The sequence below is a fragment of the Drosophila nasuta genome, chromosome 2R, assembly GCF_023558535.2.
Source record: "Drosophila nasuta strain 15112-1781.00 chromosome 2R, ASM2355853v1, whole genome shotgun sequence".
Lineage (NCBI taxonomy): Eukaryota > Metazoa > Arthropoda > Insecta > Diptera > Drosophilidae > Drosophila > Drosophila nasuta.
Genome location: NC_083456.1, coordinates 33,398,840 through 33,421,700, shown reverse-complemented (window position 1 = coordinate 33,421,700; position 22,861 = coordinate 33,398,840). Strand labels below are relative to the sequence as shown.

At 43.2% G+C, this 22,861-nt stretch overlaps 1 protein-coding gene and 1 non-coding gene across 16 annotated transcripts in view; one reads left to right on the top strand and one right to left on the bottom strand.

The window, feature by feature from the left end:
• Positions 1-2,123: 2,123 nt before the first annotated feature.
• LOC132784716 (collagen alpha chain CG42342) overlaps positions 2,124-22,861 on the bottom strand; it is a 69,627-nt gene continuing 48,889 nt past the window's right edge. For 4 of the 15 annotated variants that reach the window (XM_060790537.1, XM_060790522.1, XM_060790523.1 and 1 more), the window contains 10 exons: positions 19,132-19,229; positions 9,035-9,397; positions 8,906-8,974; positions 8,751-8,846; positions 8,643-8,687; positions 8,515-8,577; positions 4,651-4,677; positions 4,515-4,568; positions 3,924-4,121; positions 2,684-3,613 (listed from right to left, as the gene is read on the bottom strand). In XM_060790537.1, coding sequence (XP_060646520.1) covers positions 3,446-3,613; positions 3,924-4,121; positions 4,515-4,568; positions 4,651-4,677; positions 8,515-8,577; positions 8,643-8,687; positions 8,751-8,846; positions 8,906-8,974; positions 9,035-9,397; positions 19,132-19,229 — 1,181 coding nt within the window. In that variant the 3' untranslated portion in view covers positions 2,684-3,445. Of the gene's footprint in view, positions 3,614-3,923; positions 4,122-4,514; positions 4,569-4,650; positions 4,678-4,850; positions 8,276-8,514; positions 8,578-8,642; positions 8,688-8,750; positions 8,847-8,905; positions 8,975-9,034; positions 9,398-19,131; positions 19,230-22,861 lie in introns of those variants that run through there. The other 11 variants (XM_060790524.1, XM_060790525.1, XM_060790532.1 and 8 more) reach the window with 8 other exon arrangements.
• Trnal-uaa (transfer RNA leucine (anticodon UAA)) lies at positions 13,203-13,286 on the top strand. The gene has a single exon. It is a non-coding gene; the product is annotated as a tRNA-Leu (tRNA).

Below are 22,861 nucleotides of genomic sequence, written 5' to 3'. Positions count from 1 at the left end.
TCCCTATTTGCATACACGTATATATGTATCTTGAATGGGGAAGCCGGGCATTACTTGTTGCTGTTGTTCCAGTGGGAGGAGCTGGGATGAAACGAACCCCGTCTTATTTAAAGTGCTTGTGGCCACCGCAGGTTATGGTGCCCGATAAGATCAGCAATTGGCTGGCAATTTATGAAAATTATAATTTTGCTTAGGGCCACAAATAACCTTCGGTTCAACCACATTGTCGAGCTTGGGTGCACTTCGAACCGATTTACTATGCCAATGGGGCGGCTACGTAATTTATGCAACTGCATGCGAATAGAACTCTCATGTTATATGCACATATTGTAGAACTTGGCACTCGCATTAAGGGGCGGCTCATTCTGAAACGGAAAGCTTGCGGTTGCAAAAACTATTTCCGTTTATCGTTTCCATTCTAATGCCAAGCTTTCAAATTTAACGTAACTAGAAAGCTTCCGATGTAAAAGCTCGCTTGCCGTTTTATAGCAGCGAGCTTTGGCTCCTGTGACAGTTGAGATTGCCACATGTTTTACTCAATTTTCACGCCAAGTGGCAGCACTGTAGTGAGAAGCCTGAGTAGGCGCGGCTGTATTCGAAACATACCCCATATATTCGTCCGGTTCGCATTTGAAAATGTTAACAATTCATTAAAAAATAAATAAAACATATACCAAAGATACATTTCGAAGTTGTTATTAACGAAACCAATATATATTATCTATCATCTGATCGAAAAGACAATCTAATCGTCCTTTAGTTTTGGAATTATCCTGTATGCATACAATTTGTCCACCAACCAACTCGTCAAAGCCGATGCGCTGCTTTGTTGTTGTTGTTGACCACTTGAAAGCGGAGCGGAAGGCTAAAAAGTGCCAAGTCGGCCGATGAAATACCAGGCGAACAGAAATCAGCAGCACGCAGATTTACAAAAAATCATTTGCAGCGCCATCTATTGGAGTCGGTATGAACTTAGTCATACGACTTGTCCACTAGCCAACTTGTCAGCAGCGATGCTCAGCTTTGTTCTATGGATTCTCAGAGCGGGAGAAAATACTCTCTCTGTCTTATGTAGGCATCTGTCGAAAGTGACTTTCTGTACTTCAACTGCTTGCTGCTGCTTTATGTTAGCCTGGTAATCCAACTGCTGTAAGTTGTGGTTTGCAAGCGACATCGGCCAGATTTCTTGGAGCAACTGCTCTTTCCCAAATGTAGTTGTTGTTGTTGTAATTGTTGATGTTGTTGTAGTTGTTGTTGTACTGACTAAATTTGTTGTTGTTGTTGGTCAGTTGAAGTCGGCGTGAAAGGCTCAAAAGTGCCAACTCAGCCGATGAAATATCAGGCGAACAGAAATCATGAGCAAGCGGATTTACAAAATATCATTTGCAGCGCCATCTATTGGAGTCAGTGTGAACTTACTCATACGACTAGCCAACTTGCCAGCAGCGCTTGGTAGTTGCTCTTTCCCAAATGTAGTTGTTGTTGTTGTAATTTTTGATGTTGTAGTTGTTGTTGTACTGACTAAACTTGTTGTTGTTGTTGTTGGTCAGTTGAAGTCGGCGTGAAAGGCTCAAAAGTTCTAATTCAGCCGATGAAATACCAGGCGAACAGAAATCATCAGCAAGCAAATGCAAAAAAATTCATTTGCAGCGCCATCTATTGGAATCGGCATGAACTTACTCCTAAGCACACACATCTATTTATTGTGGCATACTTTTAGGGTCATGTACATAAAGGAATATTTTTATTTGAAATGCTGTGATTTTTGGTTAAACTATTAATATTGCATACTTTCGGGGTCAATTAAATACAAAAATTATTTAATTGTAATGCAGCATTTTAGGGTGGGTCATCAATTTGTTGCATCTTTTGGGGTCGTCTACTAGCCCTTGAAATTTTGAAATAAATGTATATGTATAGTAAGGCATGTAAGCTCTGATTAAACATTTAAAACTAAAATTCATCGTTACTTGCTCCTTATATTTGTGCATCAATGTGCAGATGCAATGACAGGTCAGGTGCTCTACCTCCTCGTTTGATATTCCATTAAATGAGTATTTACATTGGTAGTAAAATAAAATACAGCAAGAATTTTATTAACTTTTGTTTTTATTAAAATATTTTAATTTCTTTAGATATTTTGTTTGCTTAGTGTAAAAGGAGAAAAAGTAGAGGGAATATCAATAAAGTAGATACAACGTTATTATTAAAGAATTTAAAATATGTATAGTATATGTATGTGTATGTGTGTGTTTTTGTGTGTATGTGGTATGCATGTAAATTAAGACTACAAATAAATGTAACTTTTGTAAAATGCCTAGATTGGAGTTATCGAGCTGAGTGAGCAACTGAACGAAGCAACTGGCAACTGTTGCAGTTCTCAGAGGTTTTGGCACATGTGTTTTTGCGTATGTATACATTACATTGGCATGTATGTATGGTATGTAAATACGAGTAGTGATAGGTGTAGGTGTACATATAAGAGTAAGAGTAAGAGTAGATACACGCAGGTGTGTGTTTATGGTAGGTAGCATAGCTTTGATCGATTCGATTCCTATATTAACAATAACAAATAACTACGAGTAAAAGTATAACCAAAGCACTAAGATTCATTTGAATATTGCAGATGCACATCTTCGTCCATGGACCATTGCTGCTGATGGGGCAGGGATGGGAACCGCATGCGTTTGCATCAGCTGAGGCAATTAGTTTTTTGTTTTCGGATTCGTATGCTGCAGCGCGTTCAACTCGTCCTTGAGCCACGTCTGCCAGTTCTCCTGTGAGGGTAGAAACATAATTCTATAGCAAGAAAAGCATAGTGCAAAAGGAGATACCAAGAAACAAAGCGATTCCAACACCAAGCCAAACCAATAGAAACGATACGATACGATATTACGAGTTTAACATACGAGACGACTAACTACGAGTGTTTAAGTGTGAATGTGAGTTTAGTTATTCTAAGAGGGGAACTATGTGTGTGTGTGTGTGTGTGTGTTTTTGTTGGGGGAAGTGTGAGTGTGCGTATGCTAATAGAATATACAGTAGTTAGACGTAGTTTGGGGGCAGCAGCCAGCCACTTTACATTGGTTAGCGCTAATTGCATATGTCAACAGACGGAGGCGAAACAGAGCCAAGTTCGCAGCGGAAATCGGAAATGCTTAACTATACGACGAGTGCTATCCAGTGCGTGCCATTCTGTTCCTCTGTCTGTCAGTCAGTCAGTCTGTCCTGAGTGTGTGTGAGTGTGTATGAGTGTGTGTTTGTGTGTAGGGAATCTATTTGCTTTGGCTGTGTTTCAGTGTCTGAGTTTATGTTTGCGCTTTGTCGATTTAGCTCTGGGTTTGCCTCTCTTTGGATCTGACTCTGCCTCCGGCTCTGATTCTCTCTCTCTCTCTCTCTTTTTGTTTCTCTTTGGCTCTGCGTCTGACTCTTGCGCTATCCATTTTTAGTCATTGTTATGCAAATTTTCCTGATATTCATCATATTCGTTTTCATTATCCTCGGCCTGCTCCTCCTCCTCGTCTTCCTCCTGCTCGTAATCGCTGGCATTGCTCTCCGGCTGCGTTACATCTGGCAAGTAATCCTTGTGCATGGGCGTTGAGATGATGGGCTCCTGTGCCATGTTCCATTGTGCCACACCACATTGTTTCCAGATGACATATGTGCGTGTGCGTGTGTGCGTGTTCGTGTGCGTTGCGGGTGCGTTTGCGTGTGTTAGTGTGCAAAAGCAAAAGCAAGAGTTTGAGTTAGCCGAGTTAGTGACAAAAAACAACAATAACACAGGAAGGAAATTCGAGTAGGAATACATAGTTTTAGGTTTTAGCTCGTGGCGCATGCAAATTACCACGCTCCACGCTGAAGCTGGAGTTGGCCAATTAGAAAGTGAAATGCGAGTATTTCGCTTGCTTGGAACGCATGCTAACCTTTGGCGGCCGCCAACCGCAGCCCGGCAACGGCAGCCCGTCAACGCCCAGCGGACAGGGTGCGTCCAGGCCGGGCACGCCCTGTTCGCCCTTGTCGCCGCGATCTCCTTTGCGTCCCCGCTTACCCGGCGGCCCAGCATCACCTCGTGAGCCCTGCTCGCCGCGTGGCCCTTCCTGGCCAGGAATGCCATCGGTGCCCTTTAGCACAGGGTCGAGACGAGACGTGAAGGGACGGGTCACGTCACAGTGTATATAATTTGTGTGTGTGTATTTGTGCGTTTAAAATTGTGTGTGTAATGTACGTGTATGTGTGTGTGTGGGTGGAAAAAGTTGAGATACGTGTGGGGTTTGCATAGGTGGAAAACAGTGTACGACGCCAAAAGAGAGAGAGGAGCATGCATACAAGAAAAAATAAACAATAAAAAGAAGAAACACAAATTATTCAAATTAGCAACCACACAAGGTAAATAACAACACACGTTCGGGTGTGTGTGTGTGTGTGTATGTGCATATATGTATGTATATATGTATACTAGTAACAGTGTGTGTGTAGATATATCTACTTTATCCAATTAAATGGGCTGTGCTTACCGGCAATCCTGGATCGCCACGCTCTCCCTTGTGACCCGTCTCGCCCTGGGCACCCTGCGAAAACAGAGATTTAATTTGGTTACAAGATACTGATCAATCAATCCAAAGAGCTCTTTTGGTAAGCTGGTTAATGTACCTTCATGCCATCCAACCCAGGCGGACCCTGTAGCAATTGAGAATGAAAAAGGATAAGCATCAGATTAGAGAAGCGGCAGCAAAAGCGTGGCAAAAAAGTGTTGCCTAACCAACAGGCGCAAGTCCAAAGTCACTTGCATAAAAATGTGTTTGTGTGTGTGTATGTAAGTGTGTGTGTTGTTGTTGTGGTTAATTATAAACTAAATATTACATAGACACAAACAGAGTGTTTTAGTAAAAATCCATCACTTTATTGAAAATGCATAATTAATATGAAAATGATATTGATTTCGTTAGCCGCTTTACAATTTGCTGCCCTGTCAAGGCGATGCCTTTTGGATTAGCGTTTTACATTCATTTCGGTCTCATTCTGTTTTCATTAGGGCCAATTGCAATGGCCAATAGCGAATGGCAAATGGCGTATGACAATGACAATTACAATTAGCAATTAGCAATTGGCGAATGCAATGGCAATGGCTATGGCAATGGCAATGGCAAATTGCAACATACATATAGTACACAATCTCTACGTGTATAGACATAAATACACATAAATACATACATAAGTATAATTATGTTATTTAATTGCAAAAACTTTGTTTAGTACGTAATTAACAAATGTACACTTATGATTAACGTTAGCAGCTTATAATGTCAATATTCATTTCGATCTGTTCTCTGTTCTCAATTTCATTTTCATTTCTTGTTTATGTATAATATTATTGTTAATGTTAATGTTAAATTTAAAGTTAAAGTACATGTTAAAGTTAAAGTTAAGAGTAATGCGCATTTTTGTAATTCGAACAATTAATTATTCTAGCCTATGGATCATGATTACAATGAGTTTAGTTAGACAAAAGGCTTTAGTTAGAGAGGGCATATAGTTAGATATAGATAAAGAGAATGTGAATTAGTTGGACTCCACTTTGCGTCATTCCAAAGCTGATCAAGTGAAAGTAAGAGTAGCAAGTATCATAGCTTATTCTTAGTTGACATTTTATATACACCTCGAGGTTGGCTAATCTAACGTATTCGTATTCGTATTCATATTCATATATGTATTCGTATTCATTAAGAGTTGAATGCGAATAAATTAAAAATTGACATGCAAAATGTTTGCGGGTAGGTTTCCAATTGGGACTGACATCTGCATCTATATCTAATTGAAAACAAATTGACATACTATTCTTTGTGATTTTGTGAAACATTTTGCGTAATCCTTGGAGGCTTTATTCCATATTATGCATATTCATGGGCTTTACATTGATTTCGCTTCTCTCTTTTTTCATTTTTTTATTTGCCAGTGTTTGAAAATATGCAAATGCTGAGCCACTTTTATTATATTACCAAATACACATATGTATATACATACATATCGTATAATTGATTTCGTTAGCATTTGCCATTTATTGTTTTCAGAGTTGACATTTTATATTTGTGGCCTTAGAAATGGCGCATGTCAAATTCTCGTTTATTAAATGTGAATTCATACAGCAGCACTTTGTTGCTATAGTTGAGATGTGTGATGAAACCAATAGGAGACATGCTACAATTATGTATGATATATCATCAATTGATAAGGTGGAGGGGGAAGGGGAAAAGGGTATACAGAGGCCGTTCTTTTCAGTATCTGCTCTTCACCGGCCAGCCGATGGCACACGTTTTTGTGCTTTCAAATGTCATTTGATATATACTCGAATATACATATAGTATTTATTGTAAATATATATATATTTAAACTTTAGCCTAACTAATTTATGTGACAGCGCGCTTCAGAGTGCACACGATAAACATAGACAACACTGAAAAATATGCACATTTGGAAGATAGCTCTTTGTTGTTATCGCATCGCATTACGTGTACATTTTATTTACGAGTGTGCTGAGATTTGTTATCAATTATTCCAATTCGTATTTGTTGTAGACATAAAACACATCGAACAGGATAATTTAGAGATGCTAGTTTATAGTTTACAACATTGTACAGAGTTATTTGGGAGTAATACTGCAGCTCTGGCCGAATGATTTGTTTCACTTACATGATGTATCTTGGTTTGCTTGTATTTATAAATATATTTCTGTGTGTTTTCATTTCCTTTGTCAAGCACTGAATATATCGCTTTGTATACTATAAATTGATTATTCGACAAAGCCTCTGGACGGCACCTACGACAATGCAACAATATAACAATGCAGCTATTGAAAACAGCAATCAAAAGGAGCAACTGCAACAACAGCAGCAGCAACAGTAGCAACATCAGCAACAAAGACACAACACCTCAATCTCGAATTTTGAATTGATTGGCTGGCAATCAATGAATGTTTTGAATAGATTAAGAATCTTGTCTCTTGCATCAAGTTATGTTTTCAGATCTCAATATTATTTATTTTTTCAAAGCTACGCATGCTGAATGATTCATATTTCATTTTTTCCCATGTACCACGATGCGTATGATTTATGCAATTGCTGTTACTGCTGCTGTGGCAGTGGCTGCTGCTCGACTCAGCTCTGCTCTGCTCTGCTCGGCAGCGGCAAATGAAATGCAATTAAAATATTTGCATTGTATATTTGTATGCATGTTTGTTTATTTGTTTGGCTCTTTGTGCTTATTTGTGTACTTGCCTCGAACCCGTTCCTGACTCCCTCTCAATTTGTATATGAAAGTGTATATGTATTCGTGTTTGTAAAGGTATTCTCTGCATATGTATATGTAATTGCATATGTATTGACGGGCTGAACTTAGTTGAGTTTGGTTGACTCAATTGATAGATGTAAATATCATGTTCGATAGCCCTTCTCTTCGCTTTTTTGTATAGAAATAATTATGCTCGTTTGTTTCTCATTCTCATTGTGATTCCCATTTCGAGTCTGCTCCTGATGCTGATTGGGCTCATGTTTATGTTTGTTTGCTCGTTCATTGTTTGTTTGTACGTATGTATGTATATATAAATAATTATTGGGCTCTCTGCTCTCACCACACAATTCTCTGGGCTCTGTTGTGTTTCAATTGATATGAATTTATTATTTGTATTTACTGGGAGTTTTCTCCAACTTCTTTCGCTGGTTAGTTGCATGCTTTATCTATGTGGGGGGCGGGGTGAGGTGGGGAACCGGGGACGGACAAGGCTAGGGATCTTCTTAATTAAGTATGTACTCGTAAACACACATATGGAAATATCTATTGGGGCATGCTCTCGGTTGGTATGTATGTATGTACATAGGGCGATTGTATGTACAACTTTCTATACATACATATACACAGAGATCTGATTAGGCTCTAACGCTATATTCGATACGATACGCGACTATATACTACATAGATATACGACGATAAAAACTGAATGACGCAGCAGGCGCGATAATATTTCCTATGCGAGTTTATGCACTTTTTTTTCTTTTATATATTCGTATTTCTTTTTCTTTTTCTTCTCTGTTCTGTTTATTTTGTTGCTTCCTCCTCAGCTTGATTGCATCCTCTGTGATTATGTGTGAGTGTGCTTAAGAGTGTGTGTGTGTGAATATATGTGTGTGTGTTCGCTATGTAGCTTTATGTCGCATTTCATTTGACTTTTGGCGCAATGTGCTTGTTATTAATAATTAAAGTTGTATTAGTAGTCGCCCCACACCTGTTCCAGTTGGCACCAGAGAAAGAAAGAGAGAGAGAGGGAGAGACACGAGTACATATAAATGGTTAGAGTTTAGTCACATCAACAAATAGAACAACTAAAACGAATTACCCAAAGCAAAATGATGATCAACGACAATTTTGTAGCAACATAAAAGCCAAACACTCAATTTTTAATAAGTCAATAAACTGAAAATCGTTATGGATGTGAACATAAAAAGCTAATCAACTGTGACTTACCGGAATTCCGGCTTTGCCCGCAGGACCAGAAGGTCCTGATTCGCCGCGCATGCCCATTGGACCCTAGAAGCAAAATACAAGAGATTAAGACAATTTTCGAGGGGAGATGAGAAACTCTTTTAACTTACAGGTAAGCCCATGGGTCCTTGATCGCCCTTGTGTCCCTTTTCGCCCTGTGAAGAGAGAAAAGAGTATTGAAAAGTTAATCTAAAAGAATATAGCGCAGAGTTACTTACAGGATCACCCTTGCGTCCGTCCAAGCCGCGGTCGCCCTGACTTCCAGTGTGTCCAGGCGGACCCATGGGACCAGGTGGCCCAGGGGGACCATACAGCTGCATTAAACAATGATTATTGTGTGTAAAGCTAAATAAATTGGGAAGCGTGTGCTTACGTATTCAATGGTGGGCATATGGGGCGCATCGGCCATGCCTTCGTCCTGCCGACGCCGCATCTTACGGTACTGAAAATGCATTGCGAACAATTAGGAATCGATTATGATTACAAACTGACTTTGACTTACTGAGTCTCCACGGTCGCCCTTGTCTCCCTTGACGCCAGGATATCCGGGTGGTCCTGGTAAACCAGGCGGACCCATCAGACCAGGTGGACCGATGTCTCCCCGATCGCCCTTCTCACCTGGCGGTCCCTGGTAGCCCGGCAATCCTGGCGGTCCCTCAATACCAGGTTCGCCAGGCAAGCCATCCAGACCACGTGGACCCAACGAGCCTGGTTCGCCAGGTTCTCCGGGTTCGCCCTTGCTGCCATCGCGTCCGTCACGTCCGTCCTTGCCTGAGATGCCTGGTGGTCCGGGTGGACCGCGCAACAGTGTGACTGGCGGCTCATCGTAGTCTTCCTCCAATTTGGTGCCGCCTGGTCCAAATATCTGCTCGAAGATGCGATGCGATGCGTTGTGAAGTTTGGAAGTTTGGGGGATGGAAGAGAGATACGAAAGCAAATTTAGTGGGAAGATTAATTTATGCCACGTGGCGCCACGCTGCCTCAGGCGTTGCACGCTCCCATTCCACACACGCACACTCGCTCCCATCCACCCACACACACACACACACACACGCTTTGATAGCGCAACAAAAGCGGCGCATAATTCGCTTGGCAAGAAAAAACTTGGTCCACTCATTTGCAGCAGAGAGAAGCGAGGTGGTGCGGGCGGGGGAGTAAGTGGTGTTGGGTGGTGCGAGGGTGGCGGGAACGTTTTTCGATGGCTGCTGCGTCGCAGTGAAAGTCTTTTGTGTGCCGCGAAATTGTGTTAAGTGCAAGTCGGAGCCGAGTTCATACTCGCTCGCTTCGCTCTTGCGAACTTAGACAATGCTGGCATAGAAAACCTTTAAAATCCGCAGAGTACGCGCGGAGGCGGTAAGCGTGGAGGGGGGCGTGTGTGGCTGGGGGTGTGTGGCGAGGAGTCGAAAATAAAGTCAAGTTGCGACGTGCTTCGAGTGCGTTGTGCGATTCACAGAGTGAGTGTAAAAGTGTGCCTTGTGCATTGCTCTTTGTCATTGTGTGTGTGTGCTACAAGTGTGTGTGTGTATGCGTGTGTGTGTTTGTGGTGCTTGGTGAGTGCCAAAATGAAAGATAATGAATTGGTTTTGTGCGCTTCTCGAGCATTTTGCTGCATATTTTGAAGGAGTCAACGCAAACAACAGCAAAAACTGCGAACGCATCGATGGAGCCGCAACTTTCTCTTCCATCCTTTACAATACAGACACACACACACACAGATACGCACACATACATTGGCAATTGCATTGTGGTGCTATTGGGAAACTGGGAGCTGGGAACTGGGGCAACGTTGCCATGGAGATTTGGAGGAGTCTTGCGACTAGCAAAAGACGCTCGGCAGCAACAGAAGCTATTATATGCTACACATGCTCAAGCTCGTATCGGCAACAATAACCATAACAAGAGCTCAAGAAAATAAAAGCCGCTTAAAGAAACGAGAACAGCCACAGCCAAAAGCAACAAGCAGCCATGGAAAAGCAGCTGCTGGCTGAGAGATTGATAAGTTGCTTCACTTAAATCGAAGATATCGATTCGATAGATTTCCATGATGCATATATTCCGATTCAATTGCATTGCATCTTAGTGACTTGCGAGCTGATCTGCTCCCTTAGCTTTAGCTGCCTTCTAAGCAAGTTGCTCAGGCATGAGAAACAATTAGGTTTTATTGCAGTTCTTGTTGTTCGCCCTGTGACAGTCGCTTTGTTGCTTTGCTGCCTAAAGAAGTGCCGTACTTACAGATATTAAAACACAGAGAACTGCAACAAAGAGTACAACAAAAACAAAAAAAGCAGCAACAGCATAACAATGCAAACGCTTAGCGCACACATACATATATGAGCTGGGTTGTGCCTGGGCATATGCTTAAGTGATCCTTCGAAATGGCGGCCGTTCGTTCGTTCGTTCGTTTAAATGCACAAAAACAAAAGAAAAGGTAGAAAGAAACATACAAAAACAACAGCAACAATGATGCAGACTTAAACCTAACTTGGGCCGTTTGGGCACCAGGGGTAAATGAGGGGGGAGGTAAAGAGAGCGGGGACAGAGGCAGAGGCAGGGCCAACGACCATGACGCCATGACGGCTTACCGCAAATGCACTTGCCAGTGCACGAGTAACTTTTGCTCCTTTATGCATACTCATATAATGCGCAGCTCATCTGCATCTTTCCTGTGTATTGGTGCGTATGTGAATGTTTATATGTGTGTGCGTGTGTGTGTGACTGAGGCTGAAGCCCAGCTGCCGCTTTGTGGCAACTTTTATACAATGTTACCGAGACTCTTGGGAAAGTGTTGCAAGAGTGAGGGAATGCTCACAGCGGGGAGCAGAGCGAGAGAGTTGCTTTTTGGCTCTCTGAATTTCCGCTTCCGCTTTGCGTGCGCCATTGTTGCAGGGGTCTGGTGATTAGTCGCCCATTTGTAGAGCAATTAAAGCGCTTTAAATTGAAGCGCAGCCAGCGCACGCTTAACGTGCTTTGACGTTTGCCATTGCGTGTGGCATTGGCGATAATTAAGGCACATTCTGGGGGATTAACGGCCCACATTTCTCTCAGACACTCAGACACTGAGTGAGTGAGTCAGCTTGGCAGTCAGTCGATAAACAAATGCCAGCGACAAATCAACGGCTGTCAGTGGAAGGCACAAAAAAGGACAAGCTAAGGGTTTAAAGGCTTTAAGGCAGAGATGCCGGCGGCAGTTGCGATAAATAACATAAATAAAAGATACATAGCCAAAAGTGAATTGGGCAAATGTTTGTTAGCCATTCTTGATTTTCGGTTCTCGGTTCTCGATTCTCCATTCCCTATTCTGTATTCCCTCCCCTCGCGCATCTCTTCTCCATCAAAGTAGCAAGGACGCAGCTGCCTAACTACGATAAAAACTTCTTGTCTGCCTTTTCGGCAGTCTCATTTCTGCGTGGGCGTGTGTTCCATCTCCTCCCTACATGTATTTACTGATGTGTGCGTGTATGTGTGTGTGTGTGTGTGTATGTGCTTGTGAGAAATCCATTAGAATGTATCAATATTTGTGCGAGCGCCTCGGGTTGATTTTAATTTTCAAAGTATCCAGGCACATTCACTCACACGCACACGCACATGCAGACACATACAAATACAATTACGCACACAAACACACCCATAGCTACAGATCTGGTGTGTATGCTGGCATCTCTTAAATTATGCGTAAATATTGGAATTATTTGCACAAACGCCTTTCAATTAAAAGTGCGTCTCGGCTCTTGAAATCCATTGCATACTTTCAGGCGCGGTCAAGAAATATTTGCCCAAGTCGCGCTTTAACTGTAAATGAATGACCCGAAGTCGCCGTCGCCGTCTCTCCTCCCCCTTCACATCCCTTTCGGAGTCCAGTCAAGTGCAGTGTGAGGCTCAACGTAATTTCCACGGAAAATGCCGACTCAAAAGCAGACAAATGGCCGCACGTAAACGCGTTAAATTGAAAATCATTTTGATCTCGACGCAACCTCCTCTGCCACACGGCTGACCCCAGGGCCAGAGATTGCAGAGTGCGGAGTGTGGAGTGCGGAGTGCGGAGAGGGGCACGTAGACGAGTTGGGCGACTCTCGCGTTCGTCGTGCTCAAGTGCAGCATATGTCGCAGTCTCGTGACGTCCCTTTCTCTGTTTGTTGGCGTGCGCGCCTGTTTGTGTGTGCGTGCGCGCATATTTTTCTCATTTTTTATAGAAATTTCCTTTTGAAATTTCATATTTTTCTCAGCCACAGCCACAGCAACCGCAGCAGCAGCGTCAACAAGAATAACAATAACAACAACGCAACGCGCAACGCATCGCAACGAAAAGAGCAGCTGAACATCGCCTGAGGTGAAAGTTTTGCAGCTCGTTTCCGACTTCTGCTTCTCTTTCTCTGAGCTCTGAGGTCTGAGCTGAGTTGAGCTGACGCCCAGTCCTGTAATGCTTTCCCTGCGTGCCGCACAACTTTTCAAGAATCACACAATGGATGAGAAGTTCTTGGCAGGAACGCGGCAACATTAAATGCGTAATATGTTCCGCATCGCATCGACATCTAGCACAATGGGCATGAAAGGTGCTTCAAGTGGGCAGAATTTAGAGCTCAACTTCGTGCAATCTAACCACAATTATTTTAAATCCATCTCACAAAAGGAAACTCGGTTTATATTGCACTTTGTGCAGGAGCAATCATCAAGTCAGGTTGGCCGAGCGGTCTAAGGCGCCAGATTTAAGCTCTGGTTCTCGAGAGAGAGCGTGGGTTCGAACCCCACACCTGACAAAGGCTTATGAGTTTTTCTATATATTACTTTTTTCTATTTTTTAATAATACTAGGACACTTTTTGCCCATGGTATCTGCAGCGGACGAACAAGGATGAAGTCAAGTTCGGTTGTAAAAATTTCGCGTGATTTCATTTTGCCGCTAACATTGTTGCTGATGCTGGCGATGGCGATAATCTTGTTGTTGTTGCTGCTGCTCTGATATTGTAATATGCCGGAAACTCGGAAGTATTTAGGGAAATCGTTGCCAAGCATTTCGTTTTGCTCCCGCTCAGCCACAAACGGTGCCGCAACAATGCCAGCTTCCTGCCCCTGCCCTCTTTTGAATAAGGGGAGGATTTGCAAAAGCGTGGCCCGAGTTACATACGCAAAATGTTGCCACTTTTGGAGCTGCCTCCCCTTGTGTGCCCCCCTCCTTAAATCCATTGCCACACGCGTGCCTATAAATTTCTACAACTTCTGTTGGGGGTGGAACTGAAGGTGGGCTCTATGGGCGATGGGCGGTGGGCGGTGCGATTCATTTGGTGTCGCAAACTTGAGATTTTTATTCGACTGCATACGTAACTAGGAGAGAACATCCGTGTGTTTCTTCTACGATGTCTAGATTTCTTTATTCAATCGTTTTTGTTGCTCCCTCAGCGACCTCATCATCGGCTGCCATCAAATAAAAGTTACGCACACCCCAGGGGCAACATTACAAGTCACACACACACACACACGCACACATACTTGCAAGACACCCACGCAGGGAGTCAGAGCCATTGAGGCGTGCAGGAATCGTGGCATGCTTGACCGATTTAGCCAAGTTGGATATTCAATATTCTGGCAGGACTCTGCGCATATGGAGACTGACCACAAATAATTGCCGCAGTGGCGAAATGGCAAATTGCGCAAGAAAAAAAGGGAAAACGAGTGCTTCGATTTGCATGCTGCGCAGTTTTCAATGAACAATGACGTCACATACACACACACACACACACACACACGCAGAGATAAGCAAAGCAGGCAGTTGACACAACATTGCAGGAGCTTATCAAATGAAGCTATACTCGTAAAGCTAACGCAACGCATCGCAACTCGAAGTCGGAGTCGGAGTCAAGTCGAGCAAAAGCAATGAAAATTCAGACTGAGATTTTGCCTGGAAAGTGTTAAGCTTATTGCGTCGTTTAGGCAACACCCGAAACGAATTGCCGTCGAAAAGACGCCAACGTAAGCGAACCCTTTGACTGAGTGGCAGCCATGTAGACAAAGATACAGACACAGATACAGCCGCAGCAAAAGGAGATGGAGACACAGACACAGAACATAAGAGAACAGAACACTACACAACACACACGCAATGGGTTGGGCAATGTCGTTTAGATTTCACGTAAGCAACTTTAAGGCTTTGATTTGCGACCAAAAGTGCCAGACAAAATGCTGCCTCCAAATCCAAATAGTCGGTGGTGTGCCACATGCGAGTGAGCCAAGAGTTTTGGGGTCCCAGATGAGGGGATGGGATCGGTTCACATTACAGAGCAACTTGGGGGACAACAGCATCGTGTGACGTGTAGCGAATCTGCAAGTTAAGTTTATTTTTTGGTTTTTGTTTTCGGTTTTCTGCTTTCTTGCGGCAACGGCAATTTTTATGACTCTATTTAAGAGCAACTCACACGAGGCATACGGGAAGAAACTTGCCCAATGTTTTTGATAAGAAATGCGAGCTGTGAGCTGAGAGCTGCCAAAGAAATTTATGCAGATTTCAAGGCTCAAAAGACAACACACTCCAGCTCAGCTGAAGTGCCAGAAAGTGGAAGTGGAGTGAAGGAAAGTGACATGAGCACGGGGTGAGCAACGATTGTAAAATATATTAACATAAATTTGACATAAATGCTTCAGGAACAGTTTCAGGAGCGACTTTTCTAGGGAAATGCTTTTCAGCTAGAGTGTGTGAGTGCGTGTGTGAAATATTGTTTCAGCTTTATTAAAAAATGACAGCGCAAATCTAAAAAAAAGAGCTGAAGCGACAGCCAAAGCTTCGTCAGTTCGCATAATAAATAGCGCAACTCTCTGCACTTCTGCCTGCTGCCTGCTGCCTCCTGCTGTCGCAGTTGGAAAGTCATTGGATATTCATCATACGCCCCGTTGCTACTCTCGCCACTTTCGCCACACTTGCCAACGCAAAACGCAACAACATTAGCATCATCACAGCACACAGCACACAGCATCAACAGTCGGAACGCAGTTTGAAATTAATTTAAATTTTTAATATGTCGCCTGATCGTAAATTGTATATTAGATGCAAAGCTGTCCGTGAAACGACATGAAATATCTACATCTCTCACTCGCATTCGCATTCGTATTCGTACTCGCATATATAGTATGTTTATTGCCTGCATATTATATGAGATAACATGGAATAAATGATTGCACAGTCATTGGTCTATTTTCAACTCGTTTGCATAAACGCAAAGCCAATAGATAAATTAGGATCTGTGCTCATAAAATGATAGGACACCTTGCAACACATTCAATACTCTGAAGAAGGGCTGCAATATACGAATATTGCTTGTGTGTGTGTTTTCCATATGCACATCAATATATCATATAAAGGTCTTAAGCTAATTTAACAGTGTTGTGTGACACATCTGTCTCAATGCTCAAAGACACACGAGAGATGGGCAGAGAAGAGGAGACGGGAGCACATCATTCCAACACATCACATCACATCGCAGCTCGTTTCCCCGTTCGTCTTGGTCTTTTGGCAAGCCAATTCATATCATATGCTAACCCATCTCTGTCGCCATCTCCCCTCTAAATGACGCAATCTTCTTGTCTGAACATTTTGTTCTGACGAGGCGACGAAAATAACATGTCAAATTTATAATGCCTACAATTGCGTTTTTTTATGGCCACCAAAAAAGACGGAAAAAACACAGCAAAACAAAATAAAACAGTCTAGTCGAAATTGTTTTTGCTTCAACGTCGGTTAAAGCCATAATTTCATATGCAAAGCCATTGAATAAGGCGTGGCAATCTAGAGGCCGTCGACGGGGTAAATGCTTTTCAAAAACAACTCACACACGCACACATACATACGCATACAGAAGCAATCTGACATTTTTACGACTTGCTGAACTAATTACAAGAATTTTTAATGCAGCCAGTTTGGCAATTCACGAAAGTTTCCATCCGTTTTTCCATAAGTAAATGTTTTGAATTCAAAATGTGACGCACGAAGCGCTCGAGGAGTGAAAACATTTCCATGTAGGCATAATTTCTCATCATTTCGCATCATCATCTCAGACATTCACAGCCACATTTCCATTCAGCGTAATGACGGTGCCTGCGCTTGGAGGTTTTCCTCGGAAAATCAAAGCCGCTGATAGTCGAATTCGAATTGAAAAATCGACGCCCTGCTGCTGCCTCCTGCTGCTGCTGCTGCCGGCAGCTGTCACGTTTCAGCAGCCCAGCCCCAAATCCAGCAACAGCAACAGCCTCAGCTTCAGCTTTAGCCTGAGTCGAAGATGATGGCAATTGTTGCAAATAATTTTTTATGCTCTACATTGCTTCGTTGTGCCTCGGACCGGGACCGGGACTGAGACTAAGACTGGGACTGTGCTGGGTCGCGAACTTTTGTTTGTTGCCAAAAGTTTTGTTTGTTTGCCAAAGGCAGAGAGAAAAGAGGAGAACACGGAGGAACAGGCAACGTGTAGCTGCGATTGCCTGCCGCCTTCTATGACTTTCATTTGTTTTGACATCACGTCGCTGCAGCCGGCTGAATATCAACGGGGGCTGGCTCCCGTAATCGCCACATTCGAGCACCACGGCACGAGTGCGCACAGCAAAGGCATCGAGGGGAGGAGGAGGAGGCAAAGGGAGCCGGCGAATCATGCATTACCCGCAGCTAAAAACAGCATAGAGGTTGGTCTCAAAAGTTTACCTCGATAAACATAATATCTTGAAGCAACAAAAGAATGCGATTGAGATTCAAGTTGCAGTCTGCAACTCGAACATAAACGACTTCAATTGTTGCGCTGTAATTGTGATCGTTCTGCTTAAGATTACTGCTGTCTTTATCACTGTTGAGTCTACTCTTTGATCAACCCACGAGTAATCCAAGAAAATTCGACGCAGAAGTCATAAAGACGAAGCTGCACGTTGCGCGTTGCCAGTTGCCAGTTGCCACTTGCTACTTGCCACTTGGTGTTAGCATTGTTATTGTTGGTATTTGCTTCTGGTTGTATTGAAAGTCAGTTTCGAGTTGCCGCTGCTTCTTATGCTGTTTTGTTATTACGCGTTATTACAACAACGGCAACAGCTACAATAACAGCAACAGCAGTTGGCCAAAGGCGTGTTATATGAATTTGCCACAAGTGTGCGTGTGTGTTTGTTTATGTGTGTGTGTGTGTTGGCCTTAGAATAATCAGAGTGTTTTTACGAAAATTGGCAAAACGCGCAAATATTTGTGGAGAGGCGAGCTAACCGACTCTTACTTCTACCAAACCCTCACCCAACCTCAACCTCAACCTCAGATCCAAATTCTGCCAGCGGCGCTTATGCATTTTTCATAACATACACAAACACGTGCTATCGATGTGTGCCCCCACTTCTGTGTAGCTTTCACCCAGTCCAGTGTCTATGTATCTCTCTGCTGCCTGGATTGTTGTGCAAAATATGAGAATCCGTGACTGTTCTCGGGCATCCATCAGCACGTCACGGGACGGCAACAGCTGCTCCATCAGCCTCTGGCAGCCTTCCTCTACAATCTACCCTCTAGTCTCTAGACTATAGTATCTGCCATCTGCCGACTCTCCAAGTGCCAATAAAAAATGTTAAGTATCTCTGCACTGTTGACATTCCAGAGATGCGCACATAACGCACGGCAAATGCCTAGATAAATGCTCCTGATATTCTCCCTCTCGGCTTCTAGGCACCCGCATCCAAAGCATTGGGGCACATAAATTAAGCTGCAGATTTACGCGCCAAAACATTTTTGACAATTTCGATGAGGCGCCAAAGTGCGTCGACATAGTTTTTCTCCTCTTTCTCTGACTACCCGAGGGGACAGACAGACCCGGAGAATTTCTATTAAGCGCCTTCTTCCCCTCCCCCTTCCTTGGTGTATCTGGCAGATACTTTAATCAAAGGCATCACATCAAAGTTGCCACGCTTCTGTCGCTCCCAGATAGACAGCCACTGTGGAAGTGCCTGAAGTCTCTGTAACTGTAATGAGTTTAGTTGTGCAGACGCTGAAAAAAGCAGGAAAGCAGCAAAGCAGGAGAGCACGGGAGCACGGGAAACCTGAGCATCTGTGCTTCCTTCCTTGCGGCTGCTCCTGGAAGCCAACTGAATTTGAACATGCTCATTACACAGTCAAGGGCATACAGGGTTATACATTGTACATTCGCCATCAGTCATAAATATATATGTATATATATGTATATAAAATTAAGCATGCAAGGTAGCCAAGCCACCAGGTGGCGCTGCTGTGCTGTGCTCCTCTGTCCGTCCATGCGAAAGGATATGCCCTAAATATTTACAAACTCTATTTACAGCCGAGCTGAGCTTGGATCAGCTCAGCTCAGCGACAGCACACAATATTTACAGATTAACTTTTTTAGCTAGTAGAAGTAAATTAATGCAACGCTGCTACGCATTTTTACAAAGCAATTTACACTCCAATTTACATATTAATATATTCTCTCCTTCATTATAATTTCTGTCTCTTTCCCTTTGAATTCTTTTTTTTTTGTTGTGTTGTGTTGTTCTTGTTTTTGTTTTAATTTGCAACCATCGCTGTTGATGTTTTCTAATTAAAATTGACTGCAAACGAGTTTGCCGCACATTGGATATTCACACTCACCCGCTTGCCCCGCTTGCCGCGAGGTCCTTTCTCCCCAGGCGGTCCGGCAGGTCCGATGGGTCCCACCTCGCCCCTCTCTCCGGGCATTCCTGGCAGACCTGTGAATAATAAAATGTAAATGTTAATATTTGGCATTTGCAGCGACAGATTTCAATAGAGCAAACAACGAATACACACAGCTAAGGATACAGATGCAGATACAAATGTGAAGTGTGGTGCAAATAAAAGAGGTGTCGAGGAATGGGGAATGGGGGGATTTGTAATTATCATCGCTATTATCGCAGATCCAGCTCAATGGACTGTCAGCATTCATCTGTCAGTCAACAAGCATTGGTCAGGGTTTCTGGTTAGGTTAACAATTTGTCCAGCTGCCAACTGCCAACAGCCAACTGCCAACTGCTGATGATGGCCACAACTAGAACGATAAGTGACTGTTGCTCTGACTGTGGCTACAGCTCTTTGGACTGCTGCTAGTGATGGCTTTTGGGGCTTAGTTTCGAATGCAAATTGTTTATTGCCAAAAATAAAATGCCCAAAAACCGCACAGTGGTTGCCAACCGCTCGTTGCATGCTAATGAAGCCTGCGGCTTTCCAACTAACTTGACCCATTTTTCCCAGGTGACTGCCATACACACACACACCGACATACTTGTGTAGTTGCACTCAATTTGCAGTAGTTGCAAATGCTGAGAAAACAAATCGATAAATATGAAGAGCTCTGCCTGGGTATCCAAAATTGTGGAAATGCCTCTTCGCAAACTCAATTTGGATTAGGCGTTCATTCAGTTAATCTTATGCTCGTAAATCTGTCAACATAAACCTATTTCTGCTCCACTGTGGCGCCACTAAAAAGCATCGACAACGAGACAGCTACAACAATAACAACAACAACAACGAAGACCTGTTTAGTTGAAATAATGAGAAATTGTTGTATTTTTTGTTTTTGGTTTTCTGTTGGCTCTGCTGGCTATTAAATACGACCATTTATACAACCCACAAACAGACACTCACACTCACACACACATATAGTTATTTACATCCATGGGGATAATATACACACACACACACACTCGCGTGGACAGTATTCATATCACAGATAAATCCAATTGTGCGGCTTGTCAAAATGAGTCTGTGCGAGACTCTCAACATAGGAAATGAGGAGTCCTGCCTGGGCTGTGTGTGAAAAGATATAGAAAATTTATTAAGTTCGTAAAATTACACCCAATGTGGGAGTTGATGAGGCCTTCGTCCCGTGTCCTGCATCCCTCTCCGTTTTTGTCCGTTTCTTTGCGTTGCCATGGCGCATAAATTTGCCTGCCAGCCTCTGCCTGACTGGCAGTTTGCTGTTTGCGGGCACTGTGCCGACGCATGCCCTCGGCTGCCGTTTATTTATAAAGTATTTTGGCTGTCCCTCTCTTTGTTTTGCTGTATTGCGGTATCGGACTCGACGTCCCTAAGTATTTATGGTGGCATAATTTACTGCTAAGCATTTTAGGCGACAATTTCAGCCACAATAAAAACTATTTCAGCAGCGAACAGCCAACAGCTTGAGAGTGGAGCCCGGACTGGATTTATAGAGCCAGGATATTGGATTGTTGGTCCGCTTGAGTTTTCCTTTTCAAGTTGCCTTCGACGTCCTTTGTGTTTACCCAAAGCCAATGCAGATGAAGTGCAAATGATAAGTTTTAATTTCATTTCGAAAAGCAGCAGCACAATAATGGACAATGCAAAAGACCAAAGCGAAAACCAAAGCAAACAAAAAGACGAAGAAGAAGCTTGAAGGGAGCAAGCACTGAGAGCTACCCGGATGAAATGCAATCAAAATACTTATAAACTGAAATGAAATTCAAATAAATCAGCAAATAAATTGACATTTTCAGTTCGAGTATTACAACTGGGACTGCTGTCTGATCCATGCTGTGCTGTGCCAGCATTTCGTAGAGACACAAAATACAAATGACACATTAAATTGCCGAAACATCCTCAGGTCCAGCTTGTGCCTTGGGCCTTGCCTTTGCATCGGCTGGAGGTGGACGTGGGCTTGCCCACACATAAAGCACAAGTCAGCTTAACTAATTACGACAACGATAAGATAAGCAGAGCTGAGACGAGACGTGGTGACTGGTGACTCGGTACGAGAAAGAATTCCAAATACAAATGACATTCAATTTATTCAAATCAAGCCCAAATGACTGAAGCTCAGCCTGGGCAAGACCAGAAGACCAGATGCGAGTCCCAAGTCCCAAGTCCCATGAGCTGCCAGCTGGCTGGCGACTTGAATCCGGCGCTGATTTCGGAAAATAAATTGCAATTTCATGTCCATCAACGCACACAGCATACTCAGTCATGGAAGTGAGTGTCGAGGGGAGGAGGAAGGGGGATAGGGGCAGCAGTGAGGTGGTTGGTGGGAAGCTGTTGACAACTCTCGTTGCTGTTGCTGTTGCTGTTGTGGCTATCATCGCATCAGATCTTATTCGAAACTAACTAGATATTTATCTAAAAACAATGCGCACAACATTAACGCAACTGCAACACAAACTTACAACAACAGCAACGACAACATCAACAACATTGTCGCTCTGATGATGCTCTGATAAGGCAATTGGGAGGCAACAAGCGATGCGGGTCGCCTAATTGATAGCGTTGCCTGCTGGTCGAACGCATTAGGGGTACTCACTACTCATTCAATCCCCACTCCAATCATTCATTCCATCGTGGAGCAGCAGCTTCATCTCTCTGTCCCTCTATGTCTGCTGGGGAATGACATCCATTCAGTGGACATTTATGACTTGTCTCTTTATCCCCTTTTAGTGTAATATCACTCGCATTGTTTGTTTATTATACGACTACTCTGAAGACCCCTAATAAAACAATTGGACAGCGAGCGTTCGTTCAACTTGGGGCATAGGTAACTCTGCTTACACGACGACCTCTGCCACATGCTGCACACACTACGAATTACATGTGAATGTTGATGTGGCTGTGGCTGTGGATGTAAGTGGAGGGAAGATGGGGCATGTTTGTGGAACGAGTAGCGATGCTAATGAGCCGCTAAAAGCAACATAAATGACATAAAGTTGCATTTTTACGACTGTGGTAAGTGTTTCAAGCTCGCCGGGTCTACAAATTTTTTATGACAAACGCCGGATTCGAATTCGGATCGGATTCCAGAGCGTTTCAACTATTCGGGCGTCGCGCTTGGGTTATTTTCGTTTATTAAAATCGCATAAAGTGCAGAAATATGTTAGGTCAGATCGTAAAAGCCGCCAGAAAATGGAAATCGCTGGCACTGTAGTGGGCGTGTGCGCCCCAAAGTAGGCGTACTAGGAGGCAGGCAGATGGGCAGACAGACAGACAGACAGAGAGACAGAGAGCTCCCTATGAGTATTTTGTATTCGTATTTGTGGGGCATTTAATTGACTTGGACGTCAGAGTTTGCGGCATGCAGCGCGGCAGCACACAACAAACGCAAAGGTCGTAAATGTTATCGCAAAATGCGGCAGGCCAAACAATTTCCAAATGTGGAAATAAACTAAAAAGCAAACTATATTTAACGCACATCGCACATATTCACGAATATATTTCAAAAATTTGTGTGCGGCCATAAAAAGCGAGCTGCGGAAATGCATGAATCGTTATAAAGTATTCGTTATTCGGCATTTGGTATTTGATTTACATTTTAACGGGCTGCATTTCACACCAATAGCGAACGAATTCAAATCAAAATGAA